This window comes from Chrysochloris asiatica, unplaced genomic scaffold, assembly GCF_000296735.1.
Source record: "Chrysochloris asiatica unplaced genomic scaffold, ChrAsi1.0 scaffold00039, whole genome shotgun sequence".
Lineage (NCBI taxonomy): Eukaryota > Metazoa > Chordata > Mammalia > Afrosoricida > Chrysochloridae > Chrysochloris > Chrysochloris asiatica.
The window spans coordinates 5,607,520-5,628,818 of NW_006408557.1; the positions used below are offsets into that span (position 1 = coordinate 5,607,520).

At 41.5% G+C, this 21,299-nt stretch overlaps 1 protein-coding gene and 1 pseudogene across 2 annotated transcripts in view; one reads left to right on the forward strand and one right to left on the reverse strand.

Annotated features, from left to right (window-relative positions):
* The first annotated feature begins 2,873 nt into the window (after positions 1-2,873).
* PCSK2 (proprotein convertase subtilisin/kexin type 2) overlaps positions 2,874-21,299 on the forward strand; it is a 416,285-nt gene continuing 397,859 nt past the window's right edge. Inside the window, exon 1 of one of the 2 annotated variants that reach the window (XM_006860627.1) lies at positions 2,874-3,304. In XM_006860627.1, the coding sequence (XP_006860689.1) occupies positions 3,125-3,304 (180 nt within the window). In that variant the 5' untranslated portion in view covers positions 2,874-3,124. The remainder of the gene's footprint in view (positions 3,305-21,299) is intronic. The other variant, XM_006860628.1, reaches the window with a different exon arrangement.
* LOC102835921 lies at positions 18,520-20,464 on the reverse strand (annotated as a pseudogene).

Here is a 21,299-nt window from a genome sequence, read left to right on the forward strand (position 1 = left end):
GTGTACATAAGGAGCTCTGGTAGTAGTGGTTACGAATCGGGCAGCTAACCTCAAGGTTGGCAGTTCAAAACTACCAGCAGTTCCATGGGAGAAAGATGAGTCTTTCTGCTCCTGTAAAGATTTACAGCCTCAGAAACCCTGTGCAGGGTCACTATGAGTCGGAACCGACTCACGGTACTTAACAACAACAACAGTGGGAAGGACTCCTGGTGTGGCGCTGTAGGATCAGCACTAGGCTGCAAACCACAAGATCGGCAGTTCAAATCCCATAAGCTGTTCCTCAGAAATGACTCGAAGGCATTTAAAATAAATACATAAGTATATATGTATGTATATGTGTATAAGGAGTATAGTGGTTACGAATAGGACTGCGAACCTCAAGGTCAGCAGTTCGAAACTACCAGCCGTTCCGCGGGAGAAAGATGAGGTTTCTGCTCCCGTAAAGATTTACAGCCTCGGAAACCCTGTGCAGAGTTGCTATGAGTAGGAACTGATTCCACGGCACTTAACAACAATAACAAGATGTATGTGTATATATATGTATATATTATTGTTGTTAAGTCAAGTCAGTTTCGACCCATAGCAACCCTGTATAGGGTTTCCGAGGAGCAGCTGATGAGCTTGAACCGTCAGCCTTGCAGTTCAAATGGCTTTGCAGTCTGGTGCATTAACCCACAGAGCCACATATATGTATATGGTTTTGTTGTTTAGTGCTGTCGAATAGATTCTGATTCATTGACACCCTATATAGAGTTATAGGGTTTCTGAGAAGCAGCTGGTGAGTTGGAAGCGCGAACCTTGAGGTTCAGTGCTTATCCTATGGCACCACACCAGGACTCTAGATAGATAGATAGATAGATAGATAGATAGATAGATAGATAGATAGATAGATAGATAGATAAAATGTGTGTGTATATTGTGTGTTGTTAATCCAATTTCAACTCACAGTGACACTGTAAAACCTAGGATTTCCTAGGGTGTGGTGCTGTAAAATAAACACTAGACTTCTAAGTGCAAGGTCAGAGATTCAAACCTAACAGCTGCTCATCCGAAACCTGTACAGGGTCCCGATCAGTAAGAACCAACTCCAGGACATTTAAGAACAACAGTAAATCTTTCTGGAAAAGAACCCTAGTGTTGTTGTTGTTAAGTGCCGTTCAGTGGATTCCGACCCATAGCGACCCTGTATAGGGTTTCCAAGAAGCAGCTGGTGAGTTTGAACCGCCAACTTTACAGTTCAAACGGCTGGCCTAGGAAACTATGGGCCAGTTCTACTCTGTCCTATCTGGTGCTGTGCGTCAGAATTGACTCAAAGGCGAAAGGTTGATAGTTACGCGAGTAGACAGCTTGGTCTTTTCTCTGGAGGAGTAGCTGGTGGATTGGAACCATTTTCTCCACTGTGGCGCTGTAGGGTAAGCAGTCAACCGCAAGGTCGGTTTGAACTGCAAGGTTGGCAGTTCAAATTCACCAGCCGCTCCTCAGAAATCTTGTACAGAGTCGCAATGAGTTGGACCCGACTTGATGGCACTTAACAACAAAAAAAAATTCTTTATGTCTCCTCTGTGGCTGTATTGCATACACTTTATCTTCTAAGAAAAGTCCTCTTACTCTTGATCCAAGTATGGCAGAATTTGAACTTTTGGAGTTCAATGATAAAATGAGATGGATCTAAATTCTCTGTAACTCAAAAATGGCTAAGTTGTTTTTTGTTTTGTTTTTTAAATCTCCATTCTTCCCCCCTACCCCCACCCCCGCTATACACAGTGCATGTCTGGCTCCCTCCTACCTGAACAGGAAGAAGTTGGTGGCCAGCCTTTGGTCAAGTCAAGAGCATAAGTGCATGTTCCTCAACTTGGTAATTTAATTGACCCCCGCCACTTTGGCCTGAATTCATTCCAGCCAAAGACATTCAGTGGAGTCTTGGCCTGGTACCTGGAAAAGCTGTCTAGACCTGGTGATCGAGCACCTGGCTGTCCTTGTGCATACCGCTGCCCCAGAGTCTGGGAATGCAATTCCAGGCGTGTCAATCCTGGCCGAGACCCTCCTGAAAGCAGCCTCAGTGGAAGAGCCCAGATGGGGAAGTCTCATCTAATCACAGTTGCCAATGGGAGCAAGCCTAATCTGCTCTGTTTCGCTGCTGCTTAGTGCCAGATCGCCTTCAAACCTACAAAAAAATAAAATAAAGCTCAGCCCTGCACACTCTCTCCAGAGTCCGTGCTGCTTGCCCTAACCCTCCTCTATCAGGAAAGGAAGCAAATCTTCTCTGGGATTTGAACAAAGTGTTGAGAGGACGGTTAATATTTGGCTTGTATTGAGAGAAAAGAAAGCAAGTGTGGCTTGCGCGTGTTTGTATTTGTGTGTGTGAGAGGCAGTAGCAGAGTAGAGTTGCTCTGCAGCGTGAAATAAGCAAGGAAATAGAATAGGAAAAGGCCGGTGCCCCAGTTTACCTCGGGCCTCAGAGAGCAGTTCACACCGTAATTCCCTTTCCCAAGGCTACAGATTTCCACAAACAATGACATCACTCTGGCATTGCTAGCTCGCTTAGAACTGGGGGGATTTTCCTGGACGCGCGCCTGGCGCGAGCAGAAAGGTGGAGACACTCTCCAGGGCGTTGAAAGGGGCGGGGGTGCGGACTGGGCGCTGGGCGCCCCCAACAGGCAGAGGCCGGCGGGCCTGGTCGGGGGCGGACTGGGGCGGGGCCGGTGTGAACCGGGGCGGGGCCCGCCTCTTGCCCGGCTTTCATTGGCCGCCGCCGGATGCACGTCACCCGGGATGGTGCTCTCCTCCAGCCCCTGTGGAATAGGAGCTGAGGAGGAGCTGAAAAATGCAGATTTAGCATCAAATACAGACACACACTGGCTCTTTCTCTCAGATACACACAGCTCTCCACATTCGTATCCCTGCCAGCAAGCCGGGCCGCCTGACCACACGGCTTCCCCGCCAGCCAGGTGCTGGAGAACACTTTGATTTGAAGCTTTCCAAGCCCTTAGTCAGTCTTTTTCCCTATATAAAGACTTAAATATATATATATATACCTATAATTTTTTTTTTTTCACTTTCCCTCCGGATCTCCTCCTCTGTCAGCCTGCGCGCCTCCTAGCCCCACTTTTCATTCCCAAAGAAAATGCAGGGTGGCTGTGTCTCCCAGTGGAGGAAGGTGGCCGCTGGGCTCCTCTTCTGTGTCATGGTTTTTGCATCTGCTGAAAGACCGGTGTTCACGAATCATTTTCTCGTGGAGTTGCATAAAGGGGGAGAAGAAGAAGCTCGCCAAGTAGCTACAGAACACGGCTTTGGAGTCCGAAAGGTAAGGTCTCCCTTGCATTTCGTATGTTTTTCCAAAAACGGGGGCAACCCTGCGCAATCTCATTGCAGATTTGCAAGTTTTCTCTCTTTCTTGTGCGATGCAGATATTCTGCCATCGCCTCTTTAACACGACATAGCCTCCGGTGATCTTTCACGGGTTATGTAATTAAAATGTCCTTCAGATTGTACTCGTAAGGTCATAAAAATTATTTATTGCTCTTCGGTTTAGTAGCGAAAATTGGGTGACACCTTTCAAATTCTGTTGTGCGCCCGGACTGCTGTCCGAGGTACCAAGTTCTTCAAGATGCCTGGAGATGGAGGGATAAAGCGCTAAATCGAGTGGCTTGGCGTTGACTGCTTTATCAGAGATGTCTCCCCCACCCCCATACCACGGAGAAAGTAGTTTTCACAGGACTAGGCAAACAGCCTGGGCACTGCAATTCACCTCAGTACTTCTCGGACCCCGTGCCTGGAGGACTTCCCTCCCAATGACTTCAGTGCCTGCTCTTTTCCAGGGACAACAGCTCCCTGGCTGGCTCTAGGAGACTTGGAGACTAAAACAGATCTCTCTCCAAAATCTGGGCGGAACTTCGGCGCCCTCGACCCCGCACGCCCACCCCGGAGCTCACTCCTGGTTGGCTCCCTAGTTCTCAACTCCTGGCTGTGAAAGCCCGAGGGGAGGATTTTGTGAAGGATTCCCTACGGAGAAGTCGGGGTGTCCTCTCTTCGTGTGTGGGCGGTCAGCCTGTCTTTCCCTTGAGAGCACGGGGATCCCCATTTTAAGAAGTTGTCTGCATTCAACTGTTAAGGCAGCCAGCGGAAGTTTCCTGCTTAGGACACCTCAGGGCTCCCTTCGCGTCCTTTGAAGACAAGAGAGAGAAAAATGCTGGGTGGAGGCGGTGATTGACCTACTTGCACTTCCTGGGAAATATCTTGTAAAGGATCTCGAATGCTTATAGGGGACCAGGCGCAGGGACGGGATGAAATGAGGGTGCGAGGGGACTCTGGGGAACGGAATGAAGTTACCAGAGCCGTGGGTGGAGGTCGGTGGCAATATGGGTCCTATCTCCTCTCCTGATTCCAAGAGGTACTACTGGGAGAAGAGGAGCATGGAATATGCGGTAGTGTCTCATCTCAGTGTAGACGCTTACTGGGGATCCAAGCAATCCCTTCTGTTCTGACTTCCCACGCCTTCCGCCTAGCTCCCAGTCACATCGAGGACTCCTTCAGGCTCACCAGCCCAGTAGGGCGTAGGCAGCTGCCGCGATTTCAGTCCCCAGTGAGTTTGCCAGCGAGTATGATAGAGGTCTGGGAAGAGATTCTGTGTCTGCCAGTGGCGCGCGGGCGGGTCCTGCAGAAAGAACTTGTTGCTCCGGGGGGAGCGTGGGTGGAGTAGGGAAGAGATGGCGCCACCTGAGGGTTCGCCTGCTGTTGCCTTGGCCCAAGGTCTGGGGGCCAGTGCAATAGTACCTCTACCACAGCAGGCAAAAAGACCCTCCTCCCTTTACCCTCAAAATTCTGCAGGACCTAAGCCTAAGGAGTCATTTTAAAACATCATAATGATTATTATTAGCTGACAAATATAAGGCACTTTTATGTACTGGACTCCCTACATATATTCTTAGTTAATTTGTACCAGTCTGAGGAGACTACTCTTACGATTGACCCTATAATGCTGATAAGGAAATGGGTTCGGACAGAAGCTGCAGATAAAAACCGCCTAGAATTTAAACCCAGGACTTTCAGAGAGGAAACCCATACTCTTTACGCCCTAGTACACACCAAACAAAGTTAGGTGCTGTGTTGGTTGTGCTGGACTTGGCAGTATGCTGAATGGATATAGTGTCAGGCTCATAGTTCTTGAAGGAAAAGGGAGTTTCAGTTGACTCAGAAATGCCTGTCACCCCCACCCCCATGCACTTTCTTATAGTGTGACAGATGTATATTCTTGGTTAATTCTCTCCTCTTTGCTTCCCCCTTTGAAAATATGCCCTTAGGATATGACCCAAAAAGCTATCAAATTTCAGTGTAGATGAAACTGATAGAAATGAAGATTTCTTCTCCAGGAGGATTTTTTTGTAAAGAGATGATAAATAGTTGCAATGAGGGATTCACAATTTTGATGATGGACTATAAACAAGGTGGTGTGGAAACAATCCCATCATAGATGAAACATCTCCAAATACATGTACCTTAACATCTCAGGGAGCTTGTACTTGGGGGCAAAATCAAGGATGACAGATGCCTAGGCCTCTTTCTTCCCCATTTCTTCTTGGAGAGCACAGCTTCAAACAAACAAATCCAATCTCTTAGTAATCTAGTTCTGCTATAACCACGGAATAGCAGAAGTGATTGCTTTTGTAAACCAGGCATTTATTTCTCACAGCTTTGCAAGTTAGAAGTTTGAATTCAGGTCACTGACTCCAGGGGAAGGCTTTCTATGTCCTCTCTGGGTGAAAGTCCTTCTCTAACTTGTTTCCAGGTTCCTTGAGGATTTCTATGAGGAGTGGCATCAATCTTCTCCCATTTCTGCTTTTCAGCTTTCTTGTTTCGTTTATTTTTTATATCAAAGAGAATGGACTCAAGATATGTTGTTATTGTTGTTAAGTGCCATTGAGTTTGTTCCAACTCACAGTTACCCTGAATAGAGTTCCAAAGGAGTGGCTGTTGAGTTTGAACAACCAGCCTGGGGTTCAAACCAGCATACCAACCTAGTGGTTGAATGCTTATCCTTCAGTGCTGTCTCATTTAAATCACAAAGACAATCCATTCCCAAACCAGGGGCATAGTACTTAAGACTTACAAAGCATATTTTGAGGGTACACATTTATATCCATAGCACTATCTCTCTCCTTAACCTTTTAGGTTGTTGTTGCTAAGTGCCTTTGAGTCAGTACTGACACAGTAGAACCTCTTTATCAAGTCCAGTGAATTTTGCCTTGGTAACTGGTGTGGTGCTGTGGGTTAATGCCCCAGACTGCAAAGTCAGTTTGAACTGCAAGGTTGGTGATTCAAGCTTACCAGTCACTCCTCGGAAATCCTCTACAGGGTTGCTATGGGTTGGAACCGACTTGACGGCACTTAACAACAACAACAACAACTAACAGTAAAAAGAAGTCTAGGGCAAAATACTTATGTCTGATGAGTCTTTGCCTGGTGTTACTTCTGTCTAGAATAAGCCCTGCTTTCCTTAATCCATTTATCACCCATCTTCAAAACCAAAATCCAAATTCCTGATTTTATGAACCACAATGAGTTTTCCTTTCTCCAAATCTCTGTGGGACCAATAGGCAAAGCCTTGGCTACATAAACTAGTATGTCCCATCACATATTCTCTAGTCATTTCAGGTGTGTACGTGAATATGGCTGTAGTATATTGTCTTTCTACTTAAAAGGTAAATATTCAGGTATGGTATACTCCATATCTCTCATTTTATCACTTAACCAGTACAGTACTAGGAATACTAGCCTTTGAGGAAACATTCTGTCTTATTTTTGTCATTTTGTTCTGACTTTTGTCATCTTTTTCATTTGCCTTGCATTTTAAACCCCAGCCTCTTCTCTTACGCCTGTCCTTTAGTATGCCTCCTTACCTTCCTACTGCCTTATTCTTTTTAGTACTCAATGGCAGACACCAAAATTTCTCCATAATTATTTAGTCATGCAAATGAAGAGTTCATTACATAGACTAGAAGAAACTATTTTACCAAGTTATCTCATTCTAATCTCACAAATTTATATGAGATAGAAATGATTGATAAAAGCCCTGTATCTTGGAGGAAAACATATTAAGGCTGCAAGTGGCTAAGTATATCTGGAAAGATTTAAAATGAAATCTGTCAGACCTAAAGTAATTGTTCATTTTTTACATTGTTCTGCCCCCATAAAACCTTCCTTGGCATCCTAGAACACTGCCTTGGAGTCACCATCTTACAGTCCTGACATTTTCCTTCCTTTCTTTTTTTTTTTTTTTCACTGTTTTTCCAAATAATTAACACTTATTTAGCATTAACACATAAATCTATGTAATTTAAAATTTGTTGGTGTTTGTCCTACTTCTTCAAGAAAATAACCAATGTGCTATCTGGTAGCATAGTGGTTATGAATTGGGCTGTGAACTGCAAGGTCAGCAGTTCGAAACTACCAGCTGTTCCACGGGAGAAAGATGAGGCTTTCTGCTCCCGTAAAGATTTATAGCCTCGGAAACCCTGTACAAGGTCGCTATGAGTCCGAACCGACTCCACGGCACATAACAACAACAATAAATCTAGCACAGTGGGCTGTATATGAGGTATTCAATAAATATTTGATAATTATGATTCTTAACTCTTACAAGATTATGAACAGACATTTCCTCACAAACGTATGTTGAGATTAATGTATACAATTTTATCAGTACCTGGTCTAATGACCAGTGCAAGTAAATTTATGATCATGATAAAACTGGTATTAAAAAAGTGCTTTAAAATGGTTAATATTTTAAATATTTCTAAATAAATACTAATTTTACTTATATTAAAAAAAATTATTTATTGAGAGTTGGTCCAAAACTACAGAAGTATAGTTAAAGTAAAAATTTAAAAACTAAAACTAAAAATTAGGGGGATTGTGTATTTTTTTTTTCCATGTAAGACTTATATTGAAAATTTTACACAAGCTCAATCCTATGACTATTCTTAGGTGTGATTATTTAGCAATTTTTTTTTTTTAAATCTAGTAATGCTTGTGCTATCAAATAATTGAAGAATTATTTCCTGGTCTTTTATTTTTTGTTTTTTGTTTTTTTAAGTATGATATAATTTAAGAGAAGTCCTGGTAAGGCACTGTAGGATAAGCATTGAACTACTAACCACAAAGTCATTTCTTGGAAACCATATATAGGTAACTATAAGTCAGAACCAATTTGACGGCACTTAACAATAACAACATAACAACGTAAGCTTGATAAATGTTCATAAACTAACCATACATGTGTAACTAGCACCCAGATCACGAAGCATAATCTATAACTTGTAAATCCTCCTCTTACTCACTTGATACTCTCTAGTTTTTTAGTATAAACAGTACTGCTGTGAATATTGTAGTATATGCATGTTTGTGAACACAAAACACATGTATCCCTTAATGTTGGGAATATACCTAGAAGGAAATTTTTTAGTAGAAAGTTGTACATATATCCAGTTTTGGAAGACTAACAGTTTTCTATTGCTGCATAAAAAATTACTACAAGCTTAGTGGCTTCAAACAACCCCAAGTTTTTATTTCAAAGATTAGTCTGGCACGTTTTAGTTGGGTAATCTGCTCAAGTGCTCACAGACTAAAACTAAGTTGTTGGCGAGACATGACTAGAGAAAGATCACTTCTAAATTTATTGTTTTTGCTTTTTAAACAAATTCAGTTCCTTGTGATTATAGAATTGAAACATTCATTTTCTTGCTGTTTGTTGAGCAGAATTACTCTCAACTACTCAAGACCACACTTACGTCTTTGACAAACGGCCTTTCCATATTCCCTCTCACCCTTAGAATATTTATTTTCAAGGTGGTCCTAGGCCTTTTTAGTATTCACTTGATTAGGTCAGACCCACCCAGATAAATTTCCCTTTGATTAACTCAAAGTCAACTGATTTGGGGCCTTAATTATACTGGAAAAACCCTTCATTAAGATGATGTATTCTAGTCACAGGAATGGAATATCGCATATCTCACCCACACTTAAGGGGAGTTGATTATGCAGGGCATGTACACCAGAGAGCAGGAATCTTTCTATCAATCAAAATCACATGGACAAACAGTTTTCCCAAGTAGTCACATCAATTACTATTCCCACCAGCAGTACCTGATCATTCCAGTTGCTCCACATTTTCACTAACATTTAATATTTGACACATTTTTCCTTTTAACCATCCGGTGGGAATGTAATGATATATCATCATGATTTTAATATACATTTCCCTGATGATAAATTAAAGCTGAAGGCTATTTCATATGTTTACTGGGTACAATGGAAACAAAGAGCACAAACAAAATGAAGTCCATTATCACATGCCCACAATACCCCCTGAGAACAAATGTAGCCTCTGTTTATGTAGTATCTGTTCAAATATTTTGCCTACTATTTCTTTTGTGCTGTCTTCCTTCATTTTGGATACAAGGTTTGGATACAGTTTTATTTTGCCTATTATGGATTGTAATCTTTTGTCAAATTTAAGTAATTTTAGGCGTGGCACTGTGGGTTAATGCGCCAGACTGCAAAGTCGTTTCAACTGCAAGGTCAGCAGTTCAAGCTCACTAGCTGCTCCTCGGAAACCCTATACAGGGTCCTTATGAGTAGGAACTGGCTGCAAGGCACTTAACAACAACAATGAGTTCCTGGGTGGTACAGATGGTTAAGTACTCAATTGTGTGTGGAAAGGTTAGCAGATTGAACCCACTCAGAGGTACCTTGAAAGAATGTCCTGGTGATGTGCTTTTGAAAGCCTTGAAAACACTATGAAGCAGTTCTATTCTGCATACATGGGGTTGCCATAACTTGAAATCAACTTAGCCACAACTAACAATAGCAACACCAACACTATCCCAGCAAAATTAAATCCAGAATATATCATTTGCTCACTTGGTCACATAATCAACTTTCAGCTAATCTCAAAACAGTTGTCTAGCTCTTGTTCCAATCCTCTGTCCCAGACATTAGACAAAGAATAATATGGTTTTGGAGTCCTTATGTGGCACTGTGGGTTAATGCGCCAGACTGCAAAGCCGTTTGAACTGCAAGGTCAGTGGTTCAAGCTCACCAGCCGCTCCTCGGAAACCCCTATACAGGGTCGCTATGGGTTGGGATCGACTTGATGGCACTTAACAACAACAACAACAATGTGGTTTTGGGGGGAGAAACCAAAACAAATAACAACATCAACTACAAGATATACCACAAGGGTGAAAAGAACAAACAAAACATTGCCATCAAGTATATTTGGACTCATAGCAATCCTATAGTATTGCCCATTGAGTAGACTTGCCCATAAGGTTTCCAAGGCTGTAATCCTTATGGAAGCAAAAGCAGACTGCCACATTTCTCAAGTCACTGACTTTTCAGTTAATAGCAGAGCACTTGACCACCACACCAACAGGACTCATTAACAACAGACTGTGCTACTCTAAGCAATGATACCCCCTTTTTCCTTTCTTTTTTCTATCATTACCAGAATTTACTTCTTTTTATGACAAAATAATACTCATATAGAAGTCCTGGTGTGGGGTTGTAGAATAAGCATTGGACTTTGAACTACAAGGTTGGCAGTTCAAAGCCACCAGCCACTCCTTGGAAACTCTATACAGGGTCGCTATGAGTTGGGACCAATTCTATGGACTAACAAAATAACAATACTCATATGTATGTACCACATTTTGTTTATTAATTCATCTGTTGATGGACACTTAGGCTATTTCCACTTGGGGCTATTATGAAGGATCTTGCAATGAATACTAGTTTTAACTCTTTACAAAGAATTTGGAGTCCTGTTCTTCATTGGACTGAGCTTGGGACAATGTATTTTGGAACCATTATGCCAGCTGTTCAGACCAGAATAGACATAAAACTGGACCAAATGAGATTTCTATGAATTAATAACCACATAAACCAACTTAATCTATGCCTGTTCATTTTAGGGTCTCCTAATCTGATTTTCACCATTTTACCCCTAAATTTTCACTAATTCCCAAAATCTTTCAAACTGGAATACTTATAGTTTCATGATTTCTATAACAGGCACCTTCTGGATTTACATGTGGTGAAAATTAGAACAGGAATTTATATGTCTTTGACTGCCCCATAGTGACTAATACATTGTTGTATACTTTAGCAAACACTCGATAAATATCCAAATAAATGATTGCAAAATAGCTAATGACTTAGCATTTGTCTCTGAATGACAGACAATTGTGTCAAGAGACACTACTATCTGTAAACATGTTGCTGTTGTTAGGTGCCATTCAGTCAGTTCCAACTCATAGTGACCCTATGCAAAACAGAAGGAGACACTGCCAGGTCCTATGCCATCCTCACAATTGTTGCTACACTTGAGCCAATTGTTGATGTCACTGTGCAATCCATCTCGTTAAAGGTCTTCCTATTTTGCAGTTCCTCTACTTTACCAAGCATAATGTCCTTCTCCAGGTAATGGTCCCTCCTGATAACATGTCCAAAGTACGAGAGACAAAATGTCATCATCCTGACTTCTAAGGAACATTCTTGATGTACTTTCCCCAACACAGATGTATCTGTTCTTCTAGCAGTTCATAGTACTTTTAATGTTCTTCTCCAACACCATAACTCAAATGCATCAATTCTTCGACACTCTTCCTTATTCACTGTCCAACATTTACATGCACATGAGGCTCTTGAAAATACCATGCTTTGGGTCAGATGCACTTTAGTCCTCAAATTGGTATCTTTTCTCTTTATCAATTGATAGAGATCTTGTACAGTAATTTGCCTAATTCAATATGTTGTTTGATTTCTTGACTGCTGCTTCCATGAGTGTTGTTAGCAGATCCAAGCAAAGTGAAATCTTTGACAACTGCAATCTTTTCTCCATTTATTATGATGTTATTTATTGGTCCAATGGTGAGGGTTTTTGCTTTCTTTACATTGAAGTGCAATCCATACTGAAGACTGTGGTCTTTGATCTTCATCAGTAAGTATTTTTAGTCCTCTTTGCTTTCAGCAAGCAAGGTTGTATCCTCTGTGTATTGCATGTTGTTAATGAGTCTTCCTCCAATCCTGATGTGCCACATTCTTCTTAATATAATCCAGCTTCTTGGATTATTTGCTCAGTTTACAGAATGAATAAGTATGATGCAAGAGTACAATGTTGATGTACATTTTTCCATATAGCAGTCCTGGTGTGGTGCTCTAGAATAAGCATTGGACTGTAAACCACAATGGTTTATGTTAATCAATTACTATTAATAGCCTAGAATTTTGTGACTTAAGGTTTAACTAAGAATCCAATGACAAAGGATAAGGTAGCCTTCAAATCCTAGTTTTCTGTTATCTTGACTTGTTGTCCAGTTATGTTAGGGTAAGAAAATAGAGTTCATCAGGTGGTTATCCATTTCATCAGGTGATTATTAATTGTTCTCAAAGGTGGTATATATATAAACACAATAAGGAAGTTGATTTTCAAAAGTCAATTCTAGTCAGTTCTTGCTGACTGTATTTTTAGGGACTGTCAGTCAGGAATAGGTGTCCAAGATAGATTTTTCTGGGCCTAAAATTGGGGGAGAAGGATGAAAAACAAGGTACTGTAAGTATTCTGAAGTCCAGGAGCAACATCATTAAGTGTCCAGAATTAGCTCCAAGGGAATCTTAGAGAATTGAGTGATCTGTAAGGATTAGCAAAAAGTTGAGTTCATCAGCAAACCATCCTGGCTAAATAAAAAAAAGTTATGGGAGTTTCAAACTGAACAAAGAAACTTAAAAGATCCACAGTCATACTAGGTGAAAGTATAGAAGTAGAAGAATATTTCATTCATTCATCAAACATTTATTGAGTATATTCAATAAGCATGTATGACGCTGGGTGCTGAGACATTTGGGTACAAGTAGGCAACTGGAGTTCAATCCCATTAATTAACAAAAGGTATGAAAAGATGCAACAGAGGTCAAGCACTAATATGTAAGCATTTTACAAATATTTACTTGTGTGAAAGGACTTTTTCAAGTTCTGTTGGGCAAAACAAATCAGATGGCCACGACTGAGTCGGTGTGAAAGGTGAATAACTAAAGGAATGAAAACAAAAACCACAAACAGAATGAAACCCACTATCACATGACTACAAGGCCCTCTGATATTATGTATAGAATATATTTCTGAAAGTCCCAGCAATGGGTGAGTAGAATATTCAGCCATTAGCTCCCATCTCTCACTGGTTGAGGGATATTCTTGGAGAGCATGATTCTACTGTCAGAGAACACCATTAAGTAGAAAGACATGAAGATTTTGGCATATACAGATACTGTCTGCAGGTGATGTCCAAAGTGGGCAAATGGGGTACAAGCATAAACATTATCTCTACACAGAGGACATAAAGTTTAATAAATTACAGGCCCTGCCCTCAAGGAGATCACAGGTGATTGTTACACTTTGTAAACAACTGGAGAACTGGGAATAAGTTTTGTGATAGATTTATGATATAGTACATATGAGGCATATACGAGACCATCAATGGGATGGATTGTCACAGTGGCAGCAGCAATGGGCTCAAGGATAACGATTGTGAGATCAATGCAGGACTGGGCATTGTTCATTTCTGTTGTGTATAGGGTCACTATGGGTTGGAATCAACTGGACAGCACCTAACAACAACATATGAGGCAATGACTAACTGATACCAAAAGGGAAGCCTTCACAGAATAGACAACATTGATGTAAGGTGAATTTGCATTGAGACTTATAGGTTCAATGGTTAATAGAAAAGGAGGTTTACAGAGGATAGTGCCAGCTATGCAAAGAAGTATAAAATAGCAGGAAGGCTTTAGAAGGATTGTAAGTAGGTTTGTCTAGCTAAAGACTGAGAAAGGCTAGGAGATGAGATAAGAGATGGATCAGGGCCAGTTCATGAGGGGTCATTCATGCCATGAAGAAGGGTTTGGATTTTTATGACTAAGTAGAAGGGGGACACTGAAGGATAATGACAGAGTGGCCATGTACAGGAAGCACTAAGGTTGTTGTTGGTGGTGTTAAGTGCCATCGAGTCAGGTCTGACCCATAGCAACCCTGTATAGGATTTCCAAGGAGCAGCTGGTGAGCTTGAACCACCAACCTTGCAGTTCAAATGGCTTTGCAGTCTGGCACATTAACCCACAGTGCCACACCAGGATTTGTTGTTAGGTGTCATCAAGTCGATACTGACTCATAGTGGCCCTATGTACAACAGGATGAAATACTGCCCGATCCTGGGCCAGCCTCACAGTTGTTGCCAATCGTCAGCCCATTGATGCTGCCATTTTGCCAATTCATCTCACTGGGGGTCTTCCTCTTTTTCTCTGACCCTCCACTTATAAAACATGATATCCTTCTCCAGGTACTGGTCCCTCCTGACAATATGTCCAAAGTATAAGAGATGAAATTTGGCCATCCTGGCCTCCAAGGAACACTCTGGCTGCACTTTTTCCAACACAGATCTTTTGGTTCTTTTGGCAGCTCATGGCGGTTTCAATACTCTCCTCCAACATCATGATTCAAAAGTACTAATTCTTCTACTGTCTTCCTATTCATTGTCCAGCTTTTGCATGCATATGAGGTTATTGAAAATAGCATGGCTTGGGTCAGGCGCACCTTAGTCCTCTAGCTGACATCTTGGCTCTTAAACACTTTGAAAAGGTCTTATGCTTCAGATTTGCCTAATGCAATACGTCGTTTGATTTCTTGACTGCTGCTTCCATGAGTGTTGATGGTTGAGCCAAGAAAAATGAAGTCCTTGACAACTTCAATCTTTTCTCCCTTGATAAAATTGTTATTTATTGGTCCAGTGGTGAGTATTTTTGTTCTCTTTACATTGAGATACAATCCATACTGAAGGCTGTGGTCTTTGATCTTCATCAGTAAGTATTTTAAGTCTTCTTCACTTTTAGCAAGTAGGGTTGAATCATCTGCATATCACAGGTTGTTAATGAGTCTTCCTCCAATTCTGATGCCAAGTTTTTCTTCATATAACCCAGCTTCTTGGATTTTTTTGCTCAGCACACAGGTTGAATAAGTATGGTAAAAGAATACCATTTTAATTTTAAACCATTCAGTGTTTCTTAATTTTAAACCATTCAGTGTTCTGATGTTCTGTTCGAACAACTGCCTCTTGGTCTAGGTACTAATTCCTCATGAGCATAATTAAGTGTTCTGGAGTACTCATACTTCACAATATTGTCCATAGCTTGTCATGATCCACACAATCGAATGCCTTTGTGTAGTCAATAAAGCACAGGTAAACATCTTTCTGATATTCTCTGCTTTCAGCCAAGATCCATCAGACATCAGCAACGATATCCCTCATTCCACGGCCTCTTCTGAATCTGGCTTGAACCTCTGGAAGTTCTCTGTCAATGTATGCTTGCAGCCATTTCTGTATAAGCTTTAGTAAAACTTTACTCACATGGGATATCAAAGAGATTGTCCGATGATTTCCACATTCTGTTGGGTCACCTCTATTTGGAATGGGCACAAATACAGATCTCTTCCAATCAGTTGGCCAGATAGTTATCTTCCAAATTTCTTGGCATAGACACATTTTTTGGCATAGACACACACTTTCTTTCTTTCTTGGCATATACACACCTTTTAAATAATCCAATCAATTACAGGATGAAGCCAGGCTTACGAGCTTTCAGTAATCATATTTCCAAATATTCATTTTTATCCCACCTAAATGTCTATATTTCAATAGTAGGCAGGGAAAACCAATATCCACAAAACAGTCACAAACCTTAACAATATTTCTCCTCCTTTACCCATTCAGACTATGTCTCTATCCCTATATTACAGAGCCCTGTTCTTCCAAGTCTGTGCATATCACAGTCTACCTCCATCCCCTTTAGGCCCTGCATCCTTCCCTAAATGTTATCCCATCATCTCTGCTCTTCTACCTACTCTCCCTTTGTGTACATATCTGCCCCCATCTCCTTTTTATTGCCTGCCCTGTCATCCCAGGTATCATGCATCTAGCCTCTAACCTGTGAGTTATTATTCCCTCATTCCATCCCCTGGTAATCATCAAAGAATTATTTTTCGAATATGGAAATCTTTTCTTACACTTTTACAGTAATGGTCTTATTCAATATTTGGGCTTTTGTGCCTGAGTAATTTCATTCAATATTATGTCCTCTAGGTTCATCCATGTTACTAGATGTTTTGCAGCTTCATCGTTATTCTTCAAGGGAGTGTGATGCATACCAGGGGTGCAAAAATGGTTCAATAAGAGAAAAAACAATCACCCTAATTCACCACATAATTTTATTTTTAATGACAAAAACCACATGATTGTATTGATTGATGCAAAAAAGGCATTTGACAAAACCCAACACCCATTCCTGATGAAACCACTCAACAAAGCAGAAATTGAAGGGAAATTCCTCAACATAACTAAAAGCATAAATGCAAAACCAAGAGCCAACATCACTGTCAATAGAGAAAAACTGAAAATGTTCCCTTTGCAAACAGGAGCCAGACAAGGTTGCCTTTATCACCACTCATATTCAGTATTGTGTTGGAAGTCTTAACTAGAGATATAAGGCAAGAAAAGGGGATTGAAAACATCCAAATTGGCAAAGAAGTAAAACTGTCTCTATTTGCAGATGATATTATCCTATATAGAGAAAATCCCAAAGACTCAGCTAAAAAATGACAAGAACTCATTGTCAGTAAAGTGGATTCCTGTATACTAATAAATACAGCTCTGGTGAGTTAATAAGGAAAACAATACCATTTACAATAGCCACCAAAATGGTGGCTATTGTAAATGGTATTGTTTTCCTTATTTTAGGAATAAATTTAATTAAATTTAATTCCTATTTAGGAATAAATTTAATTAGAGAAACAAAATAAATGCTACAATAAAGAAAACTACAAAACACTACTACAAGAAGCCAAACAAGATTTAGAAAAATGGAAGAATATACCATGCCCGTGTATAGGAAGACTTAACATTGTGAAAATGTCAATACTACCCAGCACAATCTACAGATGCAATACAATCCCAATTCAGATTCCAACAACATTCTTTGAAGATATGGAAAAAAATTGAGCACGAAGTTTATTTGGAAGGAAAAGAAACATCGTATAAGCAAAACACTGCTTAAGATAAAGAACAAAGTGGGAGGCCTCTCACTTTATGACTTCAAAACTTAACTACAGAGCCACAGTGGTCAAAACAGCCTGGTATTTCTAAAATAAAAAATACATAGATTTACATTGAGAACCCCTAAGTAAATCCATGCACATACAGACAGATTATCTTTGACAAACTGCCAAAATGCATTAAATGGGAAGGAGACCGTCTCTTCAATAAATGGTCTTTTAAAACTGGAAATCAATTCACAAAAGAATGAAACAAGACCCATATTTCACACCATATACAAAAACTAGCTCAACATGGGTTAAAGGTCACAATGTAAATCCCAGAATCATATGGACTATCAGTGAAAAAATAGGGACAAACATAAGGGCTCTAGTACATGGCATACATGGACTATCAAACATGGCAAAAAAAAAAACCCCACAGAAACAATACAGTACAAAATAGATGGCTGGGACATTATAAAAGTAGAAACTTGTGTTTGTCAAAATATTTCACTAAAAGAGTAAAAAGGGAGCCAACAAATGGGAAAAATTTTGTTCTTAAACTTTTACAATAATGGTTTTATGCAATGTTTGTCTATTTGTGTAATTTCACTCTGCATTATGCCTTCAAAGTTCATCCGTGCTATGAGGTGTTTTGCAGCTTCATTGTTATTCTTCAAAGGTAGCATAGTGTTCCATTTCGTATACGTACCAAAGTTTGTTCATCCATTCTTTAATTGAAGAGCACTTGGCTGTTTCCATCATTTTGCTATTGTGACTAGCGCTGTAATGAACATTGGCATGCATATATCTATTTGCATTTTGGCTTGTATTCCTTGTATTATATATGAAGTAGAGGAATTGCTGGATCATAAGGTATTTCTATTTCCAACTTGCTATAGATGCACCATACTGTCTTCTAGAGTGATTGAATCATTTACAGTCCCAACAGCAATGTATGAAAGTCTCAGTCTCTCCACACCCTGGCCAGCATTTGTTATTCTCTGCTTTTATTTTTTTAAATAAACATTTGGAATTTTATTTAAAAGAAAAGAAAAACAACAACAAAAACATCACAACCGTGAGCATTGTTACAGTTAGGGGCCCTCTAGGTTCTCCACAGCAACACTGAGCATGCTCATAAGGGTTCCCATTGGTTTAGTCTTAATTAAACAACCATCTTATTTTCAAAAGGAAAACAAAAAAACTCGGCACACTTAACTTGTTTTAACATTTCTCCACAAATGGTGAAAAATACTAAAGTACAGACAAGGAATAACCATAATGTTGTGGCCAACATAAATATGAAATTATAAATTTAAAATATTTTCTGGTTTAAAAAATAAATCTGGTAGTCAATGTCGCCAGGCAGGGTGTCTCATCTAGTAGGGCTGGTCTCTGCGCCCCTAGCGGTGGTGCTCGCCTTTATCCATTTTTCCAGGTCCACTGCGTCCTCCTCTTCTTCCTTCCATCTGCTCCATTAAAGGGCCAGGAGGGTCCCTAGGACCACCTCGTCTTCCTCCACCAAAGCCACCTCAGGCCATGCCTCGGCCACCACAGAAGCCACCTCTGTTTCCACCACGGCCGTCTCTGAACATTCCACCAGAACCGCCACGATCCATGAGGCCACCTCTCCCGCCCCTCATGTCACCAAGGCCACCTCTGCCTCGGTCACCACCCGGGGGCAGGAAGGGTGGCTGGAGGAAGCCTTCGGGCTTAGGGGCCTTACACTGGTTGCATTGTAAGGCGAAGTTCTGGTTTCCACAGCCCGGATTAGGGCACTACCAGTCCCCAGCTCAGTGCTGGATGCTTCCTCCTCCAGATGGGTTCCCTCGGGAATTGCGGGGTCCTCTTGGGGAGAAGCCACCTCTGTCTCCTCCAAGATCTCCCATGCGACCCATGGGTCCCCCGGACCTTCTGGGGCCCCTGGACCTCCTCGGAGTGGTGGTGGCATCCCTCTGCCCTCATGGGTTGGCATTCTACCCCTCATGCTGTTCATGGGAAGCTTCTTCTGAGCAAGAGAGACTTTCAGCTTGCTCCCTTGGAAATCATTTCCATCAAACCACTCCACGGCAGCCTTAGCAGTTGGTGGGTCTTCATAGGACACAGTGGCATTGCCTTTGGGCTTCCCGGTTTCCTTGTCCAGGTAGATATGCATCATAGGCTGCCCAGCTCTCTTGTTCATCTTAACAACCCCACACTGCTTAAAGAAATCTGTCATGTCTTCTAGGATCCCATTGTCATTTAATCCTTTCACATAAATTGCACTGTTGCCAGAGTCTTCATCTGTATCTACAGGTGGGCCTAAATCAAGATCTGGTCCTTCATCCATGGGTCCACCAGGCTTATTGAAGCCACCTTGCTCTCCAGCGCTGCCCATTCCACGGTGTCCTCCTCCCCACCCACCTCTGCTCATGCATCCATGATCAAATCCCCCTCTTCCCCTGCCCGGGTTATCAGGGCCACTCATGCTCCGGTTCTCTCCTGGTCGGGAAAATCCTCCAGATTCCTGCCTATAAACAGCTACTGGGGTGGTCCTGTCAGAATGAACTCTGCTGCCAGTGGCTACTGCTCTGTTGGCTATATTAACTTGGAGCCTGGCTGGAGAATCCAGTCTGGGGGCGGGGGTGTGTGGGAGAGGGTTAACTAGTGGGCAGCTGCTGCCCATAGCTGCTGCTTTGCTGTCCATAGGTGTCTGCTGAGAGTAACTGCTCTGATCCTAGCCAGTCAGCTGTGAAGAGGAATAGCTGGTAGGAGGATAGGATGGAGGTGCAGTGACTGGCTGCATGGGGTAGCTCCCAGGAACCTGGGGATAACTGTGGTTACTCTGTCCATACCCCATGCTAGGCTGGTTATAACCCCCAGTGCTAGACTGAGGTTGACTAGTCTCAGCGGGCTTGCTACCATCCTGTGGTCTTGCAGGTGCGGTGACTGCTGGCTGCTGCCCATATGTTGGATAGGCAGGTGGAGTGCCGTAGGCAGACTGAGCTGCGTAGGAGGCCTGGGTGGTGGTCACTGTAGCAGTGGTGGTATCCTAAGCACCCGTGCCATAGTACTGGACAGGCTGGCTGTAGGCCTGCTGGGCAGCTGGAGTACTATAACCCGTAGGAGGCTGTCCGTAAGAAATTGCATAGGCAATCTGCCCATAGGTTGCAGTGGTCTGAGCCTGGGTATAGCTGACATCAGTGGGTTGTCAATAGATTCCATAACTTTGTTGCCCATATGCCTGGGTGGTTTGTGCATATCCTTGAGTGGGCTGAGGGGGTAAGCACTGTTGCCCTGCTGGGCTGCAGCTTGGCTGTAGGTACTGTAATCCATGGACACCATTTTGTCTCCTTCCTCCTATCCTCTGCTTTTTTGAATTTTGCTGTTACTACTGGTGTGAGATAATATCTCATTGTTGTTTTGATTTCCATCTCTCTAAAGTCTAATGATCCTGAACATTTCTTCATGTGTTCGTTGGCTGCCTGAATGTCTTCCTGGGTGAAGTGTCTATAATTGGGTTGTTGTTCTCTTGTAGAGGTATTGTAGCTTCCTATAAATCTTAGAGATTGGTCCCTTGTCTGACACGTCATTGCAAAAGATTTTTTCCCATTCTGTGGGTTCCCTTTTTGCTCTTCTGGAGAAATCTTTTGATGTACATAAGTTTTTAATTTTTAGTATGTTCCATTCATCTATTTTGTCCTCCATTGTTTTTTTATTTTTGATCATCTGTGTATGCCAGGTATTGTCCCTGATTTTTTATTTTAGATCTTTATATTTCTGTGATTTACATTTAGATCTTTAATACTTGTTGAGGTAATTTTTGTATATGGTATGAGATGTGGCTCTTGTTTGATTCTTTTGCAAATCAATTTCCATTTTTGCAGATACCCTTTGTTGAAGAGATGATCTCTTCTCCATTTAATGTATTTTGTTTCTTTGTCAAAGATCAATTGATTGTGTGAATGTATTTACTTCTGGGATAATTCTTTTCCATTCATCTATAGCTTTTTCATTGTATCAATGCCAGGCTGTTGTTAACACTGTAGCCCTGCAGTAAATTTTTCCCATTCTGTGGGTTCCCTTTTTACTCTTCTGGTGAAGTCTTTTGATGTACATAAGTTTTTAATTTTTAGTATGTCCCACTCATCTAATTTATCTATTTTTGTTTGTGTGGTTT